Raw genomic sequence first — 22,694 nt, 5'->3', positions numbered from 1 at the left:
TATAGATATGTGTGTGTAGTGCATGTATGTGTGTGTATATGTATGCCTATATGTTTGTGTGTGTGTAAAACATATACAGAGCACATCACTAGTGATGAATTTACGGCTTTGAGCTTATTGAAATTTAAGAGCCTCCAGTATTTGCCTTTCTCTCTATCCTCCCTCTCTCTCTCTCTCTCTCTCTCTCTCTCTCTCTCTCTCTCTCTCTCTCTGTTCCCCTATCCCTCTCCCACTCCCACTCCCTCTCCTTCTCCGTTTCCCTCTCCCTCTCCGTCTTCCTCTTCCTCTCCCTCTCCCTCTCTCCCTCTTTTTCTCTTTCATCACAGGTCTTTTTGATCATTACTGAAAAACATGTCCGGAATATCTGGGCAAAAATTTCTTGTTAATTACTGTCTCCAATTCTGATTTCCATCCTTGTAGAAGCTTCTGGTCTAGAGATGCTGGTGCTACAATACCCAGTTTTGTTTGTTTTTTTACAGTATGTTTTGATGACCCAAATTCATGTCCCAAAGGCTGTATCTCAATTGCTAAGTCGCGTATTTTTTCAGGTCATTTTGTATATTCTAAAAACCATGATCCACCTCTAATTTCATCAAGTGTGGTGATTAATTTTTATTGTTACTAGAATTTTATTTAGAACTTTGTATCACACTGGATTCTAGTCATAACGCTGAGGGGTTTTTAATGTCATTAGCTTCTGGCAATACTTTGGTAACTGAGGTGGGAAAACTAGTACTAGAAATGGGCTGCAGACTGAAAAATGCTATATCCGAAAGATTATGGAGAATTATAATCAAGGCACATTGCAGTGTAAGAATAACACAATTTAATAACATTTATTATAATAGAAAACAATGTATAATATACAACATAAAATAACTTAAATGAGGGAAAACTATTTGTAACTAATATGGTGAAATAAAAGCAGAAGTAGGATCTTGAAATAATATCTTCTGCTACGATTTAGTAGGAGGTAGACAAGAACATGAAAATAGAATGATCTTAGAATGTCTTCCAGTCATCCTCTACCACTTATAGGTGGTAGTTGTTCTGTTCTTTCCTGCTAAATGAAACAAAAAATGTCATTGTTAGAAAAATATTCTCAGATGATAGATTCATGCAGTTCAGATAAATGCAAATCAAAACAACACTGAGATTCCACCTCACACTACTCAGAATGGCTAAGATAAAAATTTCAGGTGACAGCATATGCTGGACAGGATGTGGAGAAAGAGGAACGCCCCTCGATTTTTGGTGGGATTGCAAACTGGTACAACCACTCTGGAAATCAGTCTGGAGGTTTCTCAAAAATTGGACATTCCACTACCTGAGGACCCAGCTATAGCTCTCCTGCGCATATACCCAAAAGATCTTCCAACATACAACAAAGATACATGCTCCACTATGTTCATAACAGCCATATTTATAATAGCCAGGAGAAGGAAAAAACCCAGATGCCATTGAAACAGTGGAATGGATTCAAAAACTGTGGTACATCTACACCATGGAGTACTACTACTTAGCTATCAAAAACTATGACTTCATGAAATTCCTAAGCAAATGGAATGAACTAGGAAATATCATACCAAGTGAGGTAAATGACTCACAGAAAAACACACTAGGTATTTTCTCATGGATAAGTGGATATTAGTCAAAAAGCTTGAATTACCCAAGATGCAATCCACTGACCACAGGAATCTTAAGTAGAAGAATGACCAATATATGTATGCTTCCACTCCTTCTTAACAGGGGTAAAAATATCCTTAAGAGGGGATATGGAAGCAAAGTTTTGAGCAGCAACTCAAGGAATGGTCATTCAGAGCCTGCCTCTCATGTGGCCCATTTATATACATCCACGAAAAGTAGATAATATTGTCACAGCTGAAAAAAATGCATGCAGAAAAGAACTGGATACAGATCTCTTCTGAGAGACATATCCAGAGCATGTCTAATACCGAGGTCAATGTTTGCAGTAAACCACTGAACTGAGAACAGGACCCCCTTGGGTAGAATTAGAGGGAGTATAAAAGAATTGAGAGAGCTTGCAACACCATAAAAACAACTTTGCCAACCAAGCATGCTTTCAGGGACTAAACAACCTCCGAAAGTCTATACATGGACTGACTCAGGGCTCCAACTGCATATGTAGCAGAGAAGAGCCTTATTGGGTCACCATTGGAAGGGAAGCGCTTGGTGCTGCCAAGGTTGGACCCCAATCCAGGGGAATATGGGGTTGACAGAAAGGGGGATGTGTAGGGGGAATACCTGTATGGGGGAGGGTTAGGGGAGGGCTTGGGGGATTATGGACAGGAAATAGGGAAGGGGAATAACATTTGTAATGTAAGTAAAGAAATATATCTAATAAAAATTTTAAAAAAGTTTGCAAGACGTCCCTTTGTGCACTTTAAGTAATGAATATTTTGAATTGTGATTTGGAATGTATCATTAAAAAATAGTATAAATTAAAAAAGAATATGAAGCACGATTAAAATAAAAGAGTAATATTTCAATATGTTTTCTTAAATCTATACAAAGAATTACTTGAGTTATCAATGGATATGAATTTGAGTGTCACTAACTAATGATCACGAGTGTTTTAGCCTCTATCATTCTTCACATATCTTTTTAAGTGGATCCTCTTCAATTTAATATTTATACCAATGCTAAAAATTTGGCAAGATTGTCTCTCATAGGAATTTAAAAAAAATTAGTACTTTTACAGTAGGATAGCTAAGCATGTTGACAGTGGTACAGGGCTTACACATGCAGAATGTTTTAATGGATACATGAATCAAATAATTGTTTCTACATGATCTCATCCAAAATAATATTTTCATATGAATGATATATCCTATGAATTAGGAAACATGGGGAAAAAGACAATATTGTTGCTTTCTTATGGTGGTAAATAGTTTATTATACTTAACTCTATGTATATAGATGCACATAATTATATGAGTATATAAATATATATAGCATATATTTAAGCATAATTTAATGAAATTTTTGTTTAAAACATTTCCCATATTCTAATATAATTTTGTGACCTCTTTGATCCTTTGAGAATTACAAATATATGAAATCACAGAATGATATTGTCCTTCCATTCCCTTGATGTCTAAATAAATCTTTTCATACCTGAAGGACCATTCCTATAGAGCAACATATGAAATATTTAAATTTTATCATTGCAACAGGTTTTTCTATTGTGTCCACCTATGATTTCATTCATAGTAGTTGATTTGCCAGAAGAATTAATGAAATCCGCAGATGTCTTTAATCCATCAGACCTTTTGTCCATGTGGATGCAATATTTATTATCATTTTCAAATATATGAATATAATTGTCAATCATAATTTGCACAAGAGATATCTGTAATACACAAGACAAATTCAAGAGTGTCATTTCACAGAGTTTACAAAATGGAAACTTAAAAATGAAATCCAAAATTATGAGAAAAATAACAGTTGCCACAAACGGATAGGAACCCATGAAATGAAGTTTCTGAAATGGGTGCTCTATGTTCTTGGCATTTTACTAAAACTTGTTAAAGTTTCATGTAGATTGCAAGGAATAGAAGGCTACTCCACCAAAGCAACATCTCAGAACTGACATGGTGCTAAATACTGTGAGTGAATCAAATTGATGACAGTGGTTTCTTGAGTTTTATGGAGGAGCGGTGTGTAAAGTATTCATAATAGTATAAAGTAATTCTCATTTCATTTATAAATCCTTTTATATCGCCATTGGTATCAACCTCCCTCCATAAATTTCAAAAATTACAATCAAATAAAGTCTAAAATTTAAAGTCAAAATTTAAAAAATCAAACTAAAATTTGAGAACATCTGTAAAAATGCACTGTGTGAGATGTGTTTTGCCATTAGGTGTTACACATTATACCCTTTTGGCCAAACAGGTTTACTTGCAAATGTGCATTGAAATAAGTCACTTGGTCTGGTTCAAGTCCTCTGGATTTTGCTACACCATCATTACTGGAACTCCCCAGAAATGCCTGTCCTTCTATAACCTGGTATCTTGTTGTTGCCTTTAATTGTTGTGATCTTTCAGCTTTGAATCTGCAGGAACTCCCTGCTTCATATGGTCCAGCAGCAAGATCTAGGCACCCCTACGTATATGTAGCAGATGTGCGGTTTGATCTCAGGTAGTTCCCTTAATTAGTGTGCAGGGATTGGCTGTCCCTCTCTTGTCTACCACTGGATTGGCTTCTTTTAGCTGGATTGCGTTGTCTGGCTTCAGTTGGCATAGATGCACTTATTCCTGTTGTGAATTGTTGTATGAGAGTGAGTTGGTGTCCATGGAAGTTCTACACTACAGAGTTAAAGGAGAATGGATGGAAGACGTGGTTGTGAAGATGGGCCTTGGATGAAAGGACTGCAATCAGGTTATAGAGTAAAGAAATTAGTGAAAAATATTAATGTGTATGGGTTTATATAAAATTAACAGCTACAGTAGATCTGGGGAACATGAAAGTGTACCTGAAATATGGCAGTGTTAAAATAATGGAAAGCATACAAGATAACACACAACATTTCTTGGACTACCATTCTAAGTGCAGCATATGGCTGTGTAAAACATTAATATCTAAAATCAATATCTAAGAAGAAAGAAGGAAAGACAAAAGAAAGAAATGATTCACTTACTTTATTCTATATCAACAATCTCCCTTCCCACACTTCCTGAAATAGATCAAAATATATTCCTCTCCACTCTAGAAGAATGCAATCCTAAGGTTTCCTTTTGCAGTTATGATCTTTATCAAGGGTTCCAAATTCCTGTATCACAATTAGAATTTTGTTTCCATAGGCAAAAATAAGATCCCTTTACCTTTCTTGAGACAACTTTCCCAAATAATGAATTGCTAGAAGTCCAACCCCATAGGACATGCGGAGCAAGGCGGATCGATAACCTTTTAGTATCTAGCTTATTCATGGGCGAGTCTTTTATTATCACTAATAGACAAATGAGATATTTCAGTAGTATAAAGTTTGGTTCTGGGATCTGTTGTAGAAGGCTAAACAACGAAAACGAGAATGTTATGTTGGATCAGCTTTGGAGTAATGTTAGTTACAAAATGAACTACAAAAAAAAAACACAAGGTAAACATTTTGTAGACCAACTCAAGTTTAATCAGAAATCAAAGATATAAGAATGTATAACTAGAGTATTACATAACATATTTTCTACAGCTGATTTTTCTGAATATAATCATGGGAAACTTTTTAAAAATATGTATGAATTTCTGTATACTAGAAGTAAGACTGCTACCTAGAGAAGCTAGAGAAATGTGTCAGGATCCCTGGTATTAAGAGAATGAATATTGTTGCAGACTATGTGTGTTCTACGTGTGAAAACATCCAGTAATATTTAACAGCAAAACATCTTTCCAGCCACCATGATACAAATTTAATGTGTAATGTAGTATGAATCGAGGTAACACCCTTCTGACACTCTAGAATATAAGGAGCAGAAAACACACTAGGGACCCTACACAATGCAGTTATGAAAGCTTCTTTTACAGTCAAGGGAGAGATGTAGAGGTCCTATGCAATGGGAGCTCAATGCTCCTCTTAAATAGGAAATCTTCCTATGGATCATCGCACAGGCGAATAATTCAAAGAAGTTAGTGATGTACCTGACTTAAACTTCTCTAGGTGGTTGTAGTTGAGAAAGAAGAACTCAGTTATAGCTTCATGTTCTAATCAATGACATACTTAACAAGTGAAATATTCACAATAGCATGGCAATAATGCTATGAAGCATGTATCCCACAGGTATTATACACACATACTTCTTTTAATGTGTCTCACACAGGAACTAAAACCATACTCTATGCTGATGTGCACACAATGTGTTACATAGGCTGTCTTCTAAACCATAAGAGTATTAAAGGAGAGGACTCCCAAGTGGGGTTACAGACATGATTCAACACTCTAGCTTGAGAAATGCACATTTTTAAAAACTGAAAATACAAGAATGAGCTATGTAAACCTCTTGGCATGGGATATCATTCCAGCTTATAATCCTGTAAACACAAGCCTATGAATCTTACAAAAGCACTGCTTCTATATATGTGCAGTTCCCCACATGCTTAACTGTATCATTACCTTTGAATAGCACTAATTTTTCCAGCCAGGGTTCGTTCATCTGGGATGGTGAGCCAATTTTCATATAAACTGGAAGTCAGGAGGCTTCCTTCTATATTTGAAATAAAGTCCTTTTTTAATGGAAATAAAAAAAGGAATGGTTAATGTACATTTGAGAAAGTAGTTGAAAAACTTTTTTGTTTAAAATTAGCAGCTTAGACCAGTGATTCTCAACTTGTGTGTCAAAATCCTTTTGGGGGTCATATATCTTCCATATCAGTAATTCTATCCATTTTTTATAATTAATATTATATCAAATTTTTAATTAGGAACAGCAACAAAATCATGTACTGGTTAGGAATAACCAACTCATGAGGATAGGTGTTACTGTAGTAGTATTAGTATGGCTGAAAGTCACTGGTTGAGACCCTACTTCCAGAAAAATTTCCCAAACTTTCATCTCCCCACAATCTTGGCTCAAAAGTGGAACCTATATGCAGGATCTTGTGTTTTCCTACCTATGACTTGAAACAAAGAAGCAGAGTCCTAGTTGCTATAGCAATGAAACAAACCTATTTTCCTTTCAAATTGCCTCTCCTGACTTCTAGTCCACAGCACTACTTGCCATCATAGATCTACACTCTACTTCCCAATCCAAAGCTCTCTCTGCCTTGACAGAAATCAGCTCCCATGTGGTACATCCAGACAGCTGCCATCATAACTGCCCTCTGATAGGCTCCATCTAGCATCTGACTGTAATAGGGTAGGAGGAGCCACAGCCAATCATAATCTTATAATTAATCCATAATTAGTCTTATGGATTAATGAGGGACTTGTATGGAAGAAATGGGGGAAGGATTCAATGCCATGCCATGAATGAGACAGGAACTCCATAAGAAGAGATAAAGAACGGGAGAATCCCCGGTGTTCATGTAGCTGTAAATTGCTTTGAATTCACAAGGCTACATTCAGTCACTGATCTTAATTGTCTACCCAGGATGTGATCCCAAGTTTCTGACAATGAGAACCAGAGACACTTGGCAATCTCAAGGGCCAAGGAGCAATCATTTGGTACCTTTGCTTAATGTTATTAAGCATGGTTGATCCCAGAGCATTAACTTTTCTCTTGGTGTCTGGGCCATAGCTACACAGGGTTCTGAAATATGAACTCAGATCACGGCTAAAACAAAAATAAAAGAATGATATTTGCTCTAGTGTCACTGCAGCTCACTGGCAAGTTGAGAGCATAGACAAGTTAAGTGTTGCTTAGGCTAATACTTGACTATTTGACTGGGAAGTTGAATGTCAATATCTGGCAAAACTGAAATAGCTCGTTTATTTGTGATTGAGAAGCTTAAAAATTTCATGTATCTGCTGGACATAGAGCAATATCCAAAGTCTTATCCTTTTGTACGTCAGTGGTGGACTAACATTTTAAACTTTTATCTATGAGGGATATGTCTTGGTAATACTTAAGGCATGTATTTTGTAAAACACACTTTTATCACTACTATTACATGTTCAGCTAATACATCACATGGTATTGTCAGAGGTGAAATCAGTTTGGACATTTGTAACGCCAAACTAAACCCCCTTTGATATATGGGGAAGTTCACTCTCAGCAGAAGCTGGTCACCGCTGTCTTTGTGAAGATTCTATGGGTTTGTCAGCTTTTATCCTCCATGCCTCTTATCAGGAGGTCATGTGTCCATTGTTCCAGGAAACAGACATTGCCATGTAAACTCTAGGACAGAAAACATGTATGCATCTCTAGAGGGATGTTTAATGTTGGAGATGTAAAACCCTTCCCTACCTTTAAGACTGAAGCTACAACCAACACACATTCTTCATTCCACTTAATACATATTTCTGTGTCAATCTTGTCCCTCAGGGAACACTGTGAATTTTCAGATATAGTTTTGAATAAATGATCAGAACTTTGTCCTTTTTCTGCAATTATAGACATCATATCCTGTGTGGGGTAAGGATAAGTTTGTATTATTAGATATACACACATCTGAATCCAAATAAGTCATTTATTGTGAACCTCGGTTATGGCAGTTTTGGATACAGAGTTATAACTGAGACACTGAACCTTACCTTGTCTCCCAATTTGAAACATCATGGTGTAGACTCTGTTCCCCAAAGCATTTTGGTGAATGGTCCACTATTACAGTTTGTTTCCTCCTATTAATATATTTCTCAAGCATGCCATCCTAAGTAACTATATGGATATTGTCCTTTAAGAGTTCAAATTACTATGTGACTTCCTGTCTCTCATGGCCCCTATTATGAATCCTACTTTTTGCATTTTTGCAAAAGATTTTTTTCACCATATTTCTGAGACTTTTATTTCCTTTTTCTGTGACTTCTTATTTTTCAACATGTCTCAAGTGCTGCCACATTTAAGAACCCAAGTATATGTCTACCGTTCTTCCATAATTTTACTATGCAAAAATGACTATCCTGTAGAGATTTGTTCCATATATTCTCTATTTTCAATTGATTACATGACCAAAAATATGGTTACTAGATAATTCTGCTCTAAAATACTTAAGAAATGGGCAGTGATCCTCATTTGTGTGACAAGATAAATATGTTCACCTGAAGAATAATTTCCAAGCACAATTATATTGCTAAAGTAGATGCTGGACTATAAATATTTATTTCCTTAAGATGTTTACTATCTCATTTAAAATAGGTTGAGCCATGTTAGCTGACATTTATACATAGTCCACTAGGATAAAGGATGTTAATATGTAGCAAAACCAATGTGTATATGTAATTGCTTGACAATGTAAAGGTCTATTGATATTTTATTTAAAAAAGATTGAGTAATCCCAGAGGCGATGATATTAAGGGAGACTCCAGATTAAATTGGACTCATAAAGAGGCTGGATGACTTTACAGTTGGGTAATCTGAAGGACACTTCCATAAACACATATCCTTCAACAAGCTTTTATGTTTGTGCCTTTGATACAGTCAGTGTAAAATGGGAATTCTATATCTTTCAATTAAGTGATTCGAACTTCAGTGGAACTTATTTCTATTTTAAAATGATCTACCCTCATTGATAAGTTATCTAAACATTCCTCAGTTTGATCGAATAAATTACTTAGAACAAAGGCGTTGTAGAAACCCAAAATTATACTCACAATTATTGGGGTAGGCAGCTTATTCCCTTCAAAAATACTTGTAAGAGGTTGACCAAAGAAACTTTTCTTCGTAGATCGTAGTCGATTTGGAGACAGCACAGTTGGAATGGTATGTACATTGCGTTCATGTTTCTCTGAACCTAAGAAAGAAGGGAAATCATTGTAACCCCGTTTCATTTATAGCCCTCAATTCAGAAAGAGATACCTGTTAAAGTACTAGAAACATAGAAAACATCAAGTCGACAAAGAATATTCAAAGACTAATGGAATAAAGAAATAAAATACAATAATCTAAAAGGAAAAGACCAAGTCACACATAAAGCTGACTGCATATGACTAACACCTGAATTTTCAATGGACATTTTAAAATATAGATGAGCCTGGCTCAACATTCAACATGTTGTCAAAGAATACAGATACTATCCTAGGCTTTATTACTGAGTAAACGTGACATTCCTATCAACACAAGAGGAGAAACTTTACATAGTATAACCACCAGTAAACCACTTCTCTTCAGCAGTCTTGGTCTACAAAAGGGAAACAGCAGTCTGAATTTATGGTCTATGTACTCAAGAAGAGAGAAATGATAAATAAAACTGTAGTCTTCAACAAAAGAGGGGAAAAAGTATACAGCAACAAGAAAATAACAAAGACCCATGAATAAAGGAAAGCATACACTGTCTCACAGCAGTAATATACAGACTATCAGTTCACATAAGAAAACTGGTTCCACTCCTCCATTGATGGTGGGATTGCAGACTGGTAAAACCATTCTGGAAATCAGTCTGGAGGTTCCTCAGAAAATTGGACATTGAACTGCCTGATGATCCAGCTATACCTCTCTTGGGCATATACCCAAAAGATGCCTCAACATATAAAAGAGACACGTGCTCCACTATGTTAATCGCAGCCTTATTTATAATAGCCAGAAGCTGGAAAGAACCCAGATGCCCTTCAACAGAGGAATGGATAGAGAAAATGTGGTACATCTACACAATGGAATATTACTCAGCTATCAAAAACAACGAGTTTATGAAATTCGTAGGCAAATGGTTGGAACTGGAAAATATCATCCTGAGTGAGCTAACCCAATCACAGAAAGACATACATGGTATGCACTCATTGATAAGTGGCTATTAGCCCAAATGCTTGAATTACTCTAGATCCCTAGAACAAACGAAACTCAAGACGGATGATCAAAAAGTGAATGCTTCACTCCTTCTTTAAATGAGGAAAAAGAATACCCTTGGCAGGGAAGGGAGAGGCAAAGATTAAAACAGAGACTGAAGGAACACCCATTCAGAGCCTGCCCCACATGTGGCCCATACATATACAGCCACCCAATTAGACAAGATGGATGAAGCAAAGAAGTGCAGACCGACAGGAGCCGGATGTAGATCGCTCCTGAGAGACACAGCCAGAATACAGCAAATATAGAGGCGAATGCCAGCAGCAAACCACTGAACTGAGAATAGGTCCCCTATTGAAGGAATCAGAGAAAGAACTGGAAGAGCTTGAAGGGGCTCGAGACCCCAAAAGTACAACAATGCCAAGCAACCAGAGCTTCCAGGGACTAAGCCACTACCTAAATACTATACATGGACTGACCCTGGACTCTGACCCCATAGGTAGCAATGAATATCCTAGTAAGAGCACCAGTGGAAGGGGAAGCCCTGGGTCCTGCTAAGACTGAACCCACAGTGAACTAGTCTATGGGGGGAGGGCGGCAATGGGGGGAGGGTTGGGAGGGGAACACCCATAAGGAAGGGGAGGGGGGAGGGGGATGTTTGCCCGGAAACCGGGAAAGGGAATAACACTCGAAATGTATATAAGAAATACTCAAGTTAATAAAAAAAAAAAAAAAAAAGAAAAAAAAAAAAAAGAAAACTGGTTCCATCATTGGCCTTTATTCAAAAAACACACTTCTATTGGATACAGTTGCATACACTTTTTAGGGTGCAATTGCCTATATTTCGCTCTGTAGGTTCCGGGTCCCATTCACCTCTACATGTTCATTGGTGTTGTCCTTGTTCAGTTAATGTTTTGGAAGCCATTTGGGGAGATTTTATGCATGAGGTCAAGGGAACATGGCAGAAGACTGGGAGGAAAGTGGATAAAAAAATCCTTTCTGTAATATTGTTTCTCCTACTAACATCAAACTCTTATAAATTTTATCAGACTTTAAAAGGATAGAAGCAAAATGCTCTTATAAGATAGTCTAGGTATTTCACTTTATTTATCTTACTGATTCATGAGCATGGGGAAATCTTTCCATTATATGACAACTCTTCAATTTATAAGATTTTTTGTTGATTTGGGTTGTATTTTTTGTTCTGTAGTTTTTTGTGTTTCTAATCATATGAGTCTTTATCTCCTTGCTCAGAATTTCCTCAAGTAACTTAATACTTTGTAAATTTACTGTGGGAGATGGTGTTTCATTGATTTAGGTGTCAGAAAATTTGTGATTTTTATAAAGAAGGAAACTCACCTTGTGTGTTAATTTCCAGTGTAACTACTGGTTGAAAGAGTTTACAAGGTATTTGGGTATTCTTATGGAATATTACTATCTTATGTTTACTAACATATAATCTTCAAAAGAGATACTTTGATTTCTTCATTTCTTCTGTGTGTCCCCTTGGCCTCCCTCGATTGTAGTATTTATCTGCTTGTTTCCAAATGTATGAAACAGAGGACATTGAGTTTGCTCAAAGATGAGCACAACAAACCACTGGTTGTGTAATAGTTGATAAGCTACTAGATGGGGGGGCAGCACACACTGTAAGGAAATTCTGGGTGATAGGCTCATTGTCCTTGGAGAAAGAAGGCTGTCACTGCTGAATGTTCTTCACTTAACTCAGTATGAAAAGCATTTCCTTATTGCTTGAAACTTCAACTTTTAACATTTCAGAATATAATCAATTAAGGCTATCTGCAGGTGTGGAATAAAGAAAACTAAAGTAATCAAAAATCAAGGAATTTTATATTTATATTTCATATATTTTGTATTGTACTAGGAAAATGAAATTATCTTGTTGTAGATGAGTGAAAATGTGTGACCTGGACAAGTCAAAGGACCTGCAGGGATGATCCTAAAGAGAAATAACAACGTATACAATGTTGACCTATAAAAAGGTAGTAAGGAATAATACTTTTTTCTGAGAAACCAAACGAAAGACCAAGAACTATGTTCAATTTTGTAGTAAAGAAAATACATTAAAGTCCAATCAAAGAACAGTTATTTTGAACTGAGCTATTAGTGTCACTTATTGCACCTATTCTGATATCTTGCCACATGTTTACTTCATACTTTATCTGGGTTACAGATGGGTGCAACTATCAATTGCTTCCCTAACATGCCCAACTGCATACTGTTTCTTTTACCTTCCAACTTTGATTTAAATCTAGAGTTTTCTAAGACACATCAAGCTAGAATGACTTCTGAGACATCCCTGTAAGATTTATTTGGCAACTGGCACTCAAACCCCCAACCTCGACAGAAATATAATTGCTAACTAAAGCCTCAGTATTTGGTGGAAAGTCACATTAAATATTTTAACAATTGGAAAACTTTCCCTCAAAATAGTTGAAACCATGGCTGGTGTTAGATATACAGTTAGATTTGTGTAGCTAGTCTCTTTATGAACGTTAAATTTTATCACATTAATTCACTAATTCTGCCACGTTCTTTACAGTTTTCTAAATAGTAATCTTATCTCCTCAAATAAGTGGGGCCTTCATCCCTCATCAAAGAAGCCTCTCTGTACAGAAGATGGAAATCTAGACACAATGAAGAGATAAGTGCTTTGTGGAAAACCCACCACCAATATATGCTTTAGAGCTCAGGGAACATTGTAGAAGGGAGGTTACAAATACTGTAAGAGACAGCCTTCTTTAAAGCCTGATTTGACATAGCACCTCATAAAAATAGGTGCAAAATCACAATAGTAACAATATCAATGGAATATTAAGGCAATGGTCAAATTTTGATATTTAAAAAGTTATAGGCAGCTAATGATGACTGACAGAATATTAATTTTCCAGAAATGGCCTTTATATGTATTGTCTAATACACATTGTATAACATGGAATCCATATTCACAAAACAGAACAAAATGGACTCAAGTTTTATTCATATCTTTAAAGATGCAAATATATATAAAATAATATTGAAAGTGCAGTGACTATGATGGACTTGAGGGAGCAAAGTCAGGCTACTGTGCTATAATCCAATTTTCAATAAAAATTTAAAATAATAATAGCAATAAGATAAAAATGTTTGAACTTATATTTATGGGAGTTCAGGAAGGACCAAGAAAGAGTAAATATGGAAATTTTCAATTACTTTACTGAAGATTTTCTTTAAGATTTTCACATATCAAGTTTGTATTAAAGACCCTTTTGTGATAGACAAACCACGAATAAAAAATATTTTATGTTGAGGTCTCATGTTAGGAAGAGAGATACAACAAATATGCTGGATGTTTCTGTGCATTTCTGCGTGTATGCAATACATGTAGTTTTGTGTGTGTGTTGGTGTGTGTGTTTGTGTTTGTGTGTTTGTGTGTGTGTTCCTATGTGTTTGTGAGTATATAAAATACATGCAGAAATCATCACTGTTGATATATTTAGAGTTTAGGGCTTATTTACTTTTGAGATGATTCTCCATTTTTGGTCTTTGGAGGGGAGCATTGACAAAGGGTCTCTCTTGATCATTAATGTACAACATGACAGGAATATCTGTCCAATCAGTTAATTACTGTGTCCAACAGCCATCTGCTTTCAGGAAGAAGCTTTTTGTCTAAAGATGCTTGTGCTACAATAACCACTTTTGTTTTGTTTTTCAATGTAAATTTTGACGACCCAAATTCATGACACAAAGACCATATCTCAATTACTGTAGACACTGGACTACCTTTTCAGGTCCTTTTGTATATTGTAAAAACCATGATCAACTTCTAATTTCATCATATGTGATGATTAATTTTGATTGTTAATGGAATTTTATTTAGAACTTTCTATAGCACGGGGTTGTAGGAAAAACTTGGAGGGATTATTAAATGTCATTAGCTTCTGGCAGTTCTTGGTGACTGAAGTGTGACAATTAGACTATAACTGTGCTGTAGAGGCAGAGTCGGGAAAATGCAATTATTAATACAATCTAATAACCTTTGTTATAACAGCAAATGCTGTGTAATATACAGCATAAAATATGTATAATTAGTGAAAATTATTTGTGACTAATATGGTGAAATATAAAACTGAAGTAGGCTCTTATAACATTTCTTCTGTTCTGATTAATTGGGAGGTAAAATGGAACATTCAAATAGAATAACCTTAACTTTTTTAAGTCATCCTCTACCATTTATACATTTTTGTTGTTCTGTGTTGTCCTACTTAATGAAAAAAAATATGACATTGCTACACAAACATTCTCAGATGATAGATTCACCTCACTTAAGATAAGAGTAATATTTTGATATACTTTCTTAACTCTATAGAAAGAACTACTTGAGTTAACAATGAATTACAATTTGCATGGTATTACCTGTTAATCAGGTGTGTTCTAGCCTCGTAATCATACATCACATAGGTTTTGTAGTGGATCCTGTGCAATTTAATATTTATACAAACGCCAAGCTTTTGGCAAGATGTTTCTCTTTGGAAATTAAACAAATATAAGTATTTTTGCATTAGGATAACAAAGCCTGTTGACATGGGCACAGGGCTTAATCTTGCAGAACGCTTAAAGGATTTTAAATCAAATCATTGTTTCGAAAGTATCCTATCAAAAGTAATGATATCATATACAAGATATCTATAACTTAAGGACAATGGGAAGATGGGGGAATATAGCAGACAAAATTGTAGGATTCTCTCAATAAAGATGTGTCATTCATACTTGTATGTATCCAGATACATGTAAATATATGTGCATACACACACACACACATATATATATTCATATATATGTATAGATGAACCTATTTAATTCTAATTTAAATAAAGTATGCTCAACAATGTTTGCCCATACTCTATAATCATTATGAAACCCATTCTTTTGATGACTTAATAAATCTCTTACCTGTAGAACTTCCTTTCTGTAGAGCAGCATTTGAAATATTTACTTTTTCATCATTACTGCAGGTTTTCCCATTGTGTCCAGCTGTGACATTTTTCATAATAGGAGATTTGCCCTCAGAGAGGATTAAATCTTTATACATCTTTAAATCATCAGACTTTCTGTTAATATGTTTTGAAAATAGATTATCATTTCCAAATATTTCAAGATAGTGGTCTATCATGATTTTGATAACAGATATCTGTAACACAAAAAGACAGAAACAAGATTGTCTTTTTACATAGATTACAAAATTGAAATTTAAAAATGAAATCCAAAACTATGAGGAAAATTACACTTGCCACAAACAGATAGGAACCCATGAAATGAAGTCTCTGAAATGAAGACACTTATTTCTTTGCATTTTACTAAAATTTGTTAAAATGTCATACATATTTCAAATTATAGAAGAACTACTAAATCGAAGCAACTTTTAAGACCTGAAATGCTGTCAAAAACTGTGAGTGAATCAAATTAAGGACTGTTTGTTATTTGTGTGTGTGTGTGTGGGTGGGGATTAGGTAGTTTTATTGAGATGTTTTGAATGGGATGCCCCTCTAGTTCTATGCATTACAATACCCTCTTTTTGACACCTTCCTGGTGCCTTGGTCTTCCTGGTGGAAGGATGCCATTGTTTAGAATTTGTAGTTACAAAAGCTGGTGCCCATTTTCAATGTATATTCTCTGTTTCATGTTTATTTCCCATGATAAGAGCCATCAGGTCTCAACTTCCTGTTCCCTTGTCTTTCATTTCTGCTGCCATGCTGCTCCATCATGACACTGAGGGACTGTCCTCCCTCTACATCTTTAAGTGCCAAGTAAACAATTACTCCAATAATTTGCCTTTGTCATGCTGTTACATTTTTATTTGTCATTTTATTAATTTACATTTCAAATGTTATCTCCCCTCACAGTTTCCCCTCTGCAGTCTCTATCTCCAGCACCTGCTCCTCTGAGTGCTACCTCAAGTGTCCACCCATTCCTGCCTCAACCCCTAACTTTCCCCTACCCTGGGTCATCAAGACACCACAGGACTATGAGGCTCCCCTCCCAGTGATGCCCAGTAAGGCACTCCCCTGCTACATATCAAACTGGAGACATGGTTCCCCTATGTGAATTCTTTGGTTGGTGATTGAGCTCCTGGTGTTTTATTAAAGACAAAGAAAGGTGACTGAGAGGAGATGTGGATAAGAAGAGGGAGTCTTAACTAGAAAATTCCCCCATCAGATTGACCTATTGTATAAGGAAGTCTAAGGTATATTGTCCTGATTAACGTTGGAATTTGTAGGGCCCAGATCTCCAGGATGGTGCCACCCTTGAGTTATTAGCCAGAAAAACAAGATATGAGATACAAGGAAGGCGACAGAACTCCTACTAGGCTTCTGCTTCAGTTCTTGCCTCCTTGCTCCATTTTGGTCCCTGACATTTCTCAGTATTTAACTGGTAACTGTAAGTATACCATGGAGTTTAACCTGTCTTGCATAAGTTGCTTTTCATCAGTGTTTTGTCACAGTAGTAAATTATGACACTTCCTAAATTGAACAACATGGATAAGTTTCTTTTCTTCTGAGATGATGGCTTAGAATAAGTCAACTCTGCTCATACCATATGTTTCTTTCTATCCAGGATGAACATAAGTTTGTGTTTGAGTAGTGCTGAACACGATAGGAAAGAAACGTTTCTTTAAAAAATCACAGTCAGAAAATTGTCTTATTTTATATGCAGATTGTACAAATAGTTTTGTCTCTTTGTTTTACATACTTAACCAAGCCAAAGAATATACTGGAAAGAATTTCCATAAAGGAAGAATAATTAATAGCTATTAAGAGTGAAAAAATATATTTGTTGCTTCATTTCGACTGAATATGCAGTTTGATGTAGTCTTGGATTTTAGGTTCCCAGTACCTTGGTAATTAGAAATCAACTAAAAATGGTATGTTTCTAGTCCAAGTCTAGGTGAGTCCTGGCCCAAAATCCTATTCAAGCTGTCCCTTGGGCTATCCTCCTCCATCATGATTAACATCACAATATCTTCCCTCTTGTGTACCTAATACCTGGAAGCTACTAGTTAAAATATAGGGACTGAACCACTACCCAAACCTTATAAATGGACTCACACAGGGCTCTAACTGCCTATGTAGCAGAGAATAGCCTTGTTGGGGGACCAGTGGAAGGGGAAGCCCTTCGTTTTGCCAAGGTTGGTTCCTCTACTGCCCTGTAATGTTGGGGTGGGGCGCTATAATGTAGGTGGATGGAGGGGGAATACCTGGACGGGGAGCTGTAAGGGAAGGGGGTTTATGGACAGGAAATGGGGAAGGAAGTAACATTTGAAATGTAAATAAAGAAATATTTCTAATTAGAACATGAGGAAAATTTCAAAAATACAAAGAAAAAAGATAGCATCTTCAATAAATGGTGCTGGTTTAACTGGCTCTCTGTACATAGAAATGTGAAAATAGACCCTTGAAGTGAAAAGAAATAAAATAAAATAAAGTGTACCCTGCTTTCTGTCATTTTTTACATTTTCTTTGCCTTTTATCCTTTTCAAATTATATGTCCTATATTGATTCTCTGTAAATTTATAATCATGCTACCAAGTAACTCTTATTTCATTTATCAATCCTTCTATGTATCTCTTGGAAAAAATCTCCTCTCCCAAAATTTCAAAAAATAAATTAAATAAAATTTTAAATTTAAATTAAAAATAAAAAAGTCAAACTAAAATTTAGAACAGTTTTAAAAATGGACTGTGTGAGATGTTCTGTGCCATACTGGGTCACACATTATACACTTTTGTCCAAACATATTTGCTTGCAAATGTACATCAAAATAACTCTTTGGTCTGATTTTGCTACACGATGAATACTAGAGCCTCCCAAAGATGCACCTCCTTCTCTATCCTTGTACTTTGGTATAGCCTTTAATCATAGTGATCCTCCAGCTTTGAATCTGCCAGGTCTCCCCTTCATATGCTCCAGCTCAGGATCTAGGCCTCCTACATATATGTAGCAGATGGGCAGCTTGATCTTCAGGCAGGTCTCCTAACAATAGGTGTATGGGCTGGCTTTGACTCTATAATCTACTACTCGATTGTTTCCTTTTATTTTTTCTCCATCTTTATTAACTTGGGTATTTCTTATTTACATTTTGATTGTTATTCCCTTTCCTGGTCTCCTGGCTAACTTATCTCTAATTGCTCCCCCTCCCCATCTGTATGGGTATTCCCCTTCCCATCCTCCCAACATTACTGCCCTCCCCATAACAATCCCATTCACTGGGGGTTCAATCTTGGCAGGACCCAGGGCTTCCCCTTCCACTGGTGCTCTTTCTAGGCTATTCATTGCTACCTATGAGGTCAGAGTCCAGGGTCAGTCCATGTATAGACTTTGGATAGTGGCTTAGTCCCTAGAAACTTTGGTTTGTTTGCATTGTTGTTCATTTGGGGTCTCAAGTCCCTTCAAGCTCTTTCAGTCCTTTCTCTGAATCCTGGGCTGATTTGTATGAATTTCAGTGAGAGGAGATGCAGTTATTCCTGGTGTGAATTGATGTAGGGGAGTGTCCATGGAGGGTCTTCACTACTGAGGTAAAAAAGAATGGAGAGAAAAAACATGTTGTGAAGATGGGACTTTGAGGAAGAGACTGCAATCAGGAAAGAGAGTAAATAAATTAGTGAAAAATATTAATGTATATGTGTTTATGAGAAAATTAACAGCTATAGTAGTAAACCCGAGGAACATAAAAATTTACTTGAAATAGTCTAGTGCTAAAGTAATGGAAAATAAACAAAATATCATACAGGAATTATTCATCATTACATATGTATATCCTATACATGTATATACGCATACACATACACATACACACACATAAACATACACATACACCTACACACATAAACATACACATACACATATACATATATAAATACATGTACATGTGCAAGTACAATTACATGGATACGTACACACACACCCACATATATTTAACGATGTAATGTTGTGAATATTTAATAATATAATCATCTCTCCACAATGAAACACAACTATCAACTTAGGGCTACAATGGAAAAAAAGCAAACAAAACCTATGTAATCAAGATTTTTTGTAAACTTCAATGTCTACTTCTTGGACTACTATTATACGTGCAGATTGCAGTTGGCTAAAACATCAATATCTAAAATCAATATCTAAAAGGAAAGAAGGAACAGACAAAAGAAAAAGAGAAATTATTCATTTTCTTTAAACTACATTAACAGTCTTCCTTCCTAAATCTTCCTCAAAGAGATCAATACATATTCCACTCCACTCCACTCCAGAAGAATGCAATCCTAGCGGTTCCTGTTAGAGAAATGATCTCTCTAACGTATTCCCAATTACAGGATTATAATTCTAATTTTGTTCCCAAAGGCAAAAGTCAGATCCCCTTACCTTTCTTGAGGCAGAATTCCCATAGAGTGCGTCACTTGAAGCCTGACCACATAGCACAGACGGAGCTATGCGGTGAGATAACGTGTAAGACTCCAAATTATTCATCGAAGAGTCTTTTATCATAACTAATACACAAATGACATATTGTAGTAGAAGGAAGTTGGGTTCAGGGATCTGTCGTGTAAGTCTAAACCAAGAAAAGGAGAAATTTATGCTCGATCATCTTAAAAGTAATGTAAGTTACAAATCTAACTACAAAGTCAGAACAGGATAAATGTTTTCTAGACCAACTCCTAACAATCAGAATTCTAAACAAGTAAGAATTTAGAGGTAGTGTATTATATAAAATATTTTCTGCAACTCAATTTTCTGTAGAGAACCATGGGAAATATTTTTAAAATTCTTTATGAATTTCTGTGGACTAGATGTATGAGTGCTACCCTACAGAAACCAGAGGAAGGTGCCTCGATCACTGGATCCAGAATGAATGAAGATTGTTGCAAACCATATATGTTGTGTGTTTGAAAATATCTAGTGTACTTATAGCGACCCATCTTTCCGGGCACAACGGGGACATATTTAATATCTAATGTATTATGAATCCATATAACACTCTTGTGAGACTTGTTGAACATAAGGAACAAAAATCACACTAGTGAATCTACAGAATGCCCTGCTATGAGAATGAATGAAGGTTGTTGCTCACCATGTGTGTTCTGTCTATGAAAACATCTAGTGTTACTAAACAGCAACCCATCTATCCAACCACCATGGAGGGGAGACACATTTCATTTCTAATGTATTGTGAATCCATGTAACAGCCTTTAGACACTCTCAAACATACGTAGAAGGAAGCACACTAGTGCCCTACACGATGTAGTTACAAAAGCTTCTGCTACAGGCAAGGCAAAGGTGCAGGGCTCCTTTCTATGAATTATCACACAGGAAAATGTTTCAGAGAAGTCAAAATTATATGTGACTCAGACTTCACTAGTTAGCTATTGTTGAGGAAGAAGAATTCAGTAATAGGTTCATGTTCCAATCAATGACATATTTAAAATGTGAAATAATAACAAAAACATGGTAGTAATTTTAGGATGCAAAGAATCCACAGGTATTTTTTTCTTTATTAACTTGAGTATTTCTTATTTACATTTGGATTGTTATTCCCTTTCCTGGTTTCCAGGCCAACATGCCCCTAACCCCTCCCCATCCCCTTCTTTTTTTTTTTTTATTAACTTGAGCATTTCTTATTTACATTTCGAGTGTTATTCCCTTTCCCGGTTTCCCGGCCAACATCCCCCTAATCCCTCCCCTTCCCCTTCTTTATGGGTGTCCCCCTACCCATTCTCCTCCCATTACAACCCTCCCCCCAACAGTCACGTTCACTGGGGGTTCAGCCTTAGCAGGTCCAAGGCTTCCCCTTTCAATGGTGCTCTTACTAGGCTACTCATTGCTACCTATGAGGTCAGAGCCCAGGGTCATTCAATGTACAGTCTTTGGGTAGTGGCTTAGTCCCTGGAAGCTCTAGTTGGTTGGCATTTTTGTTCATAAGGGGTCTCGTGCCCCTTCAAGCTCTTCCAGTTCTTTCTCTGATTCCTTCAACGGGGTCCTGTTCTCAGTTCATTGGTTTGCTGCTGGCATTCACCTATGTATTTGCTGTATTCTGGCTGTATCTCTCAGGAGAGATCTATATCGGATTCCTGTTGGCCTGCACTTCTATGCTTCATCCATCTTGTCTAATTGGGTGGCTGTGTATGTATGGGTCACATGACATACAGGTATTATAAACACATACTTCTTTTAATTTGTCTCACACAGGAAGTAAACCAATACTCTAGGCTGACCTGCATACAATTTCTTACATAGGCTTACTTTTTAACCATGATGGTAATAAAGGAGGAGACTCTCAGGTGAGATTACTGATATGATTCAACATACTAGCTTGAGAAATTAACATGTTTAAAAAGTGACAATATATGTCTGAGCTAACGAAACCTCTTGGCATGGGAGAATATTCCAGCTTAGAATCCTGTAAACACAAGCCTATGTACCTTACAAAAACACTGCTTCTATATTGGTGCAGTTCCCCATGAGCTTACTCTATCATTACCTTTGGATGGCAGCAATTCGTCCAACCAGAGTTCCTTCATCCATGATGGTAAGCCAATTTTCATATAAATCAGAAGTAAGTAAGCTTCCTTTAATGTTACTAATGAAGTCCTTTTTTAATGAAAATAAAGCAAAAAAGTAATGTTCGATGTAATTTTGTTTAAAATTAGCAGTTTTGACCAGTGATTTTCAACTTGGGTGTCATAATCATTTGGGGGCCACATATCATGTATCTTCTATAGAAGATAGTCTCTCCATTTTCTTTACAATTCGCATCATTAGCAAAACTTTAATTATGAATGAAGCATTATGAAATAATGGTTAAGAGTCACAAAACCATGAGGAAATATATTAGTGTTTCTGGATTAGAAAGGCTGAGAATCATTGGTTGAGGGCATACTTCCGTAAAAGTTTCCCAAATTGTCATCTCCCCAGAATCTTAGCTCAAAGTGGAACCTATATGCACAATCTTGTGTTTTCTTACCTACAACTAGAATCAAAGAAGCAGAGTCCTAGTTGTTATAGCAATGAAACAAAATTACTGTCCTTTCAAATTGCCTCTCCTGGCTTCTAGTCCACACCACTACTTGCAACCAGAGTTCGATACTCTACTTCCAAGCCCAAAGACCTCTGCCTTGAAAAAAGCCAGCTCCTATGTGGAACATCCAAACAGGGAACTAGCAAAAGTGCTCTCTGAAAGGCTCCACCCAGCATCTGACTGAAATAAGATATGAGGAGCCATAGCCAGTCATTGGATCTTATGGATCAATCAATG

The 22,694-nt window shown here is 36.2% G+C and overlaps 1 protein-coding gene across 1 annotated transcript in view; it reads right to left on the bottom strand.

Moving 5' to 3' along the window:
• Positions 1–803: 803 nt before the first annotated feature.
• LOC134478905 (uncharacterized) overlaps positions 804–22,694 on the bottom strand; it is a 91,496-nt gene continuing 69,605 nt past the window's right edge. Inside the window, 9 exon segments of the mRNA XM_063282809.1 lie at positions 804–1,063; positions 3,139–3,373; positions 4,848–5,034; positions 6,128–6,237; positions 7,920–8,078; positions 9,263–9,402; positions 15,345–15,582; positions 19,808–19,994; positions 21,921–22,030. Of these exon segments, the coding sequence (XP_063138879.1) occupies positions 3,176–3,373; positions 4,848–5,034; positions 6,128–6,237; positions 7,920–8,078; positions 9,263–9,402; positions 15,345–15,582; positions 19,808–19,994; positions 21,921–22,030 (1,329 nt within the window). The 3' untranslated portion in view covers positions 804–1,063; positions 3,139–3,175.

Source organism: Rattus norvegicus, chromosome 2 (genome assembly GCF_036323735.1).
Source record: "Rattus norvegicus strain BN/NHsdMcwi chromosome 2, GRCr8, whole genome shotgun sequence".
Taxonomy (NCBI): Eukaryota; Metazoa; Chordata; class Mammalia; order Rodentia; family Muridae; genus Rattus; species Rattus norvegicus.
Note: the sequence above shows the minus strand (reverse complement) of the source record. Positions and strands in the feature narration are given on the sequence as shown.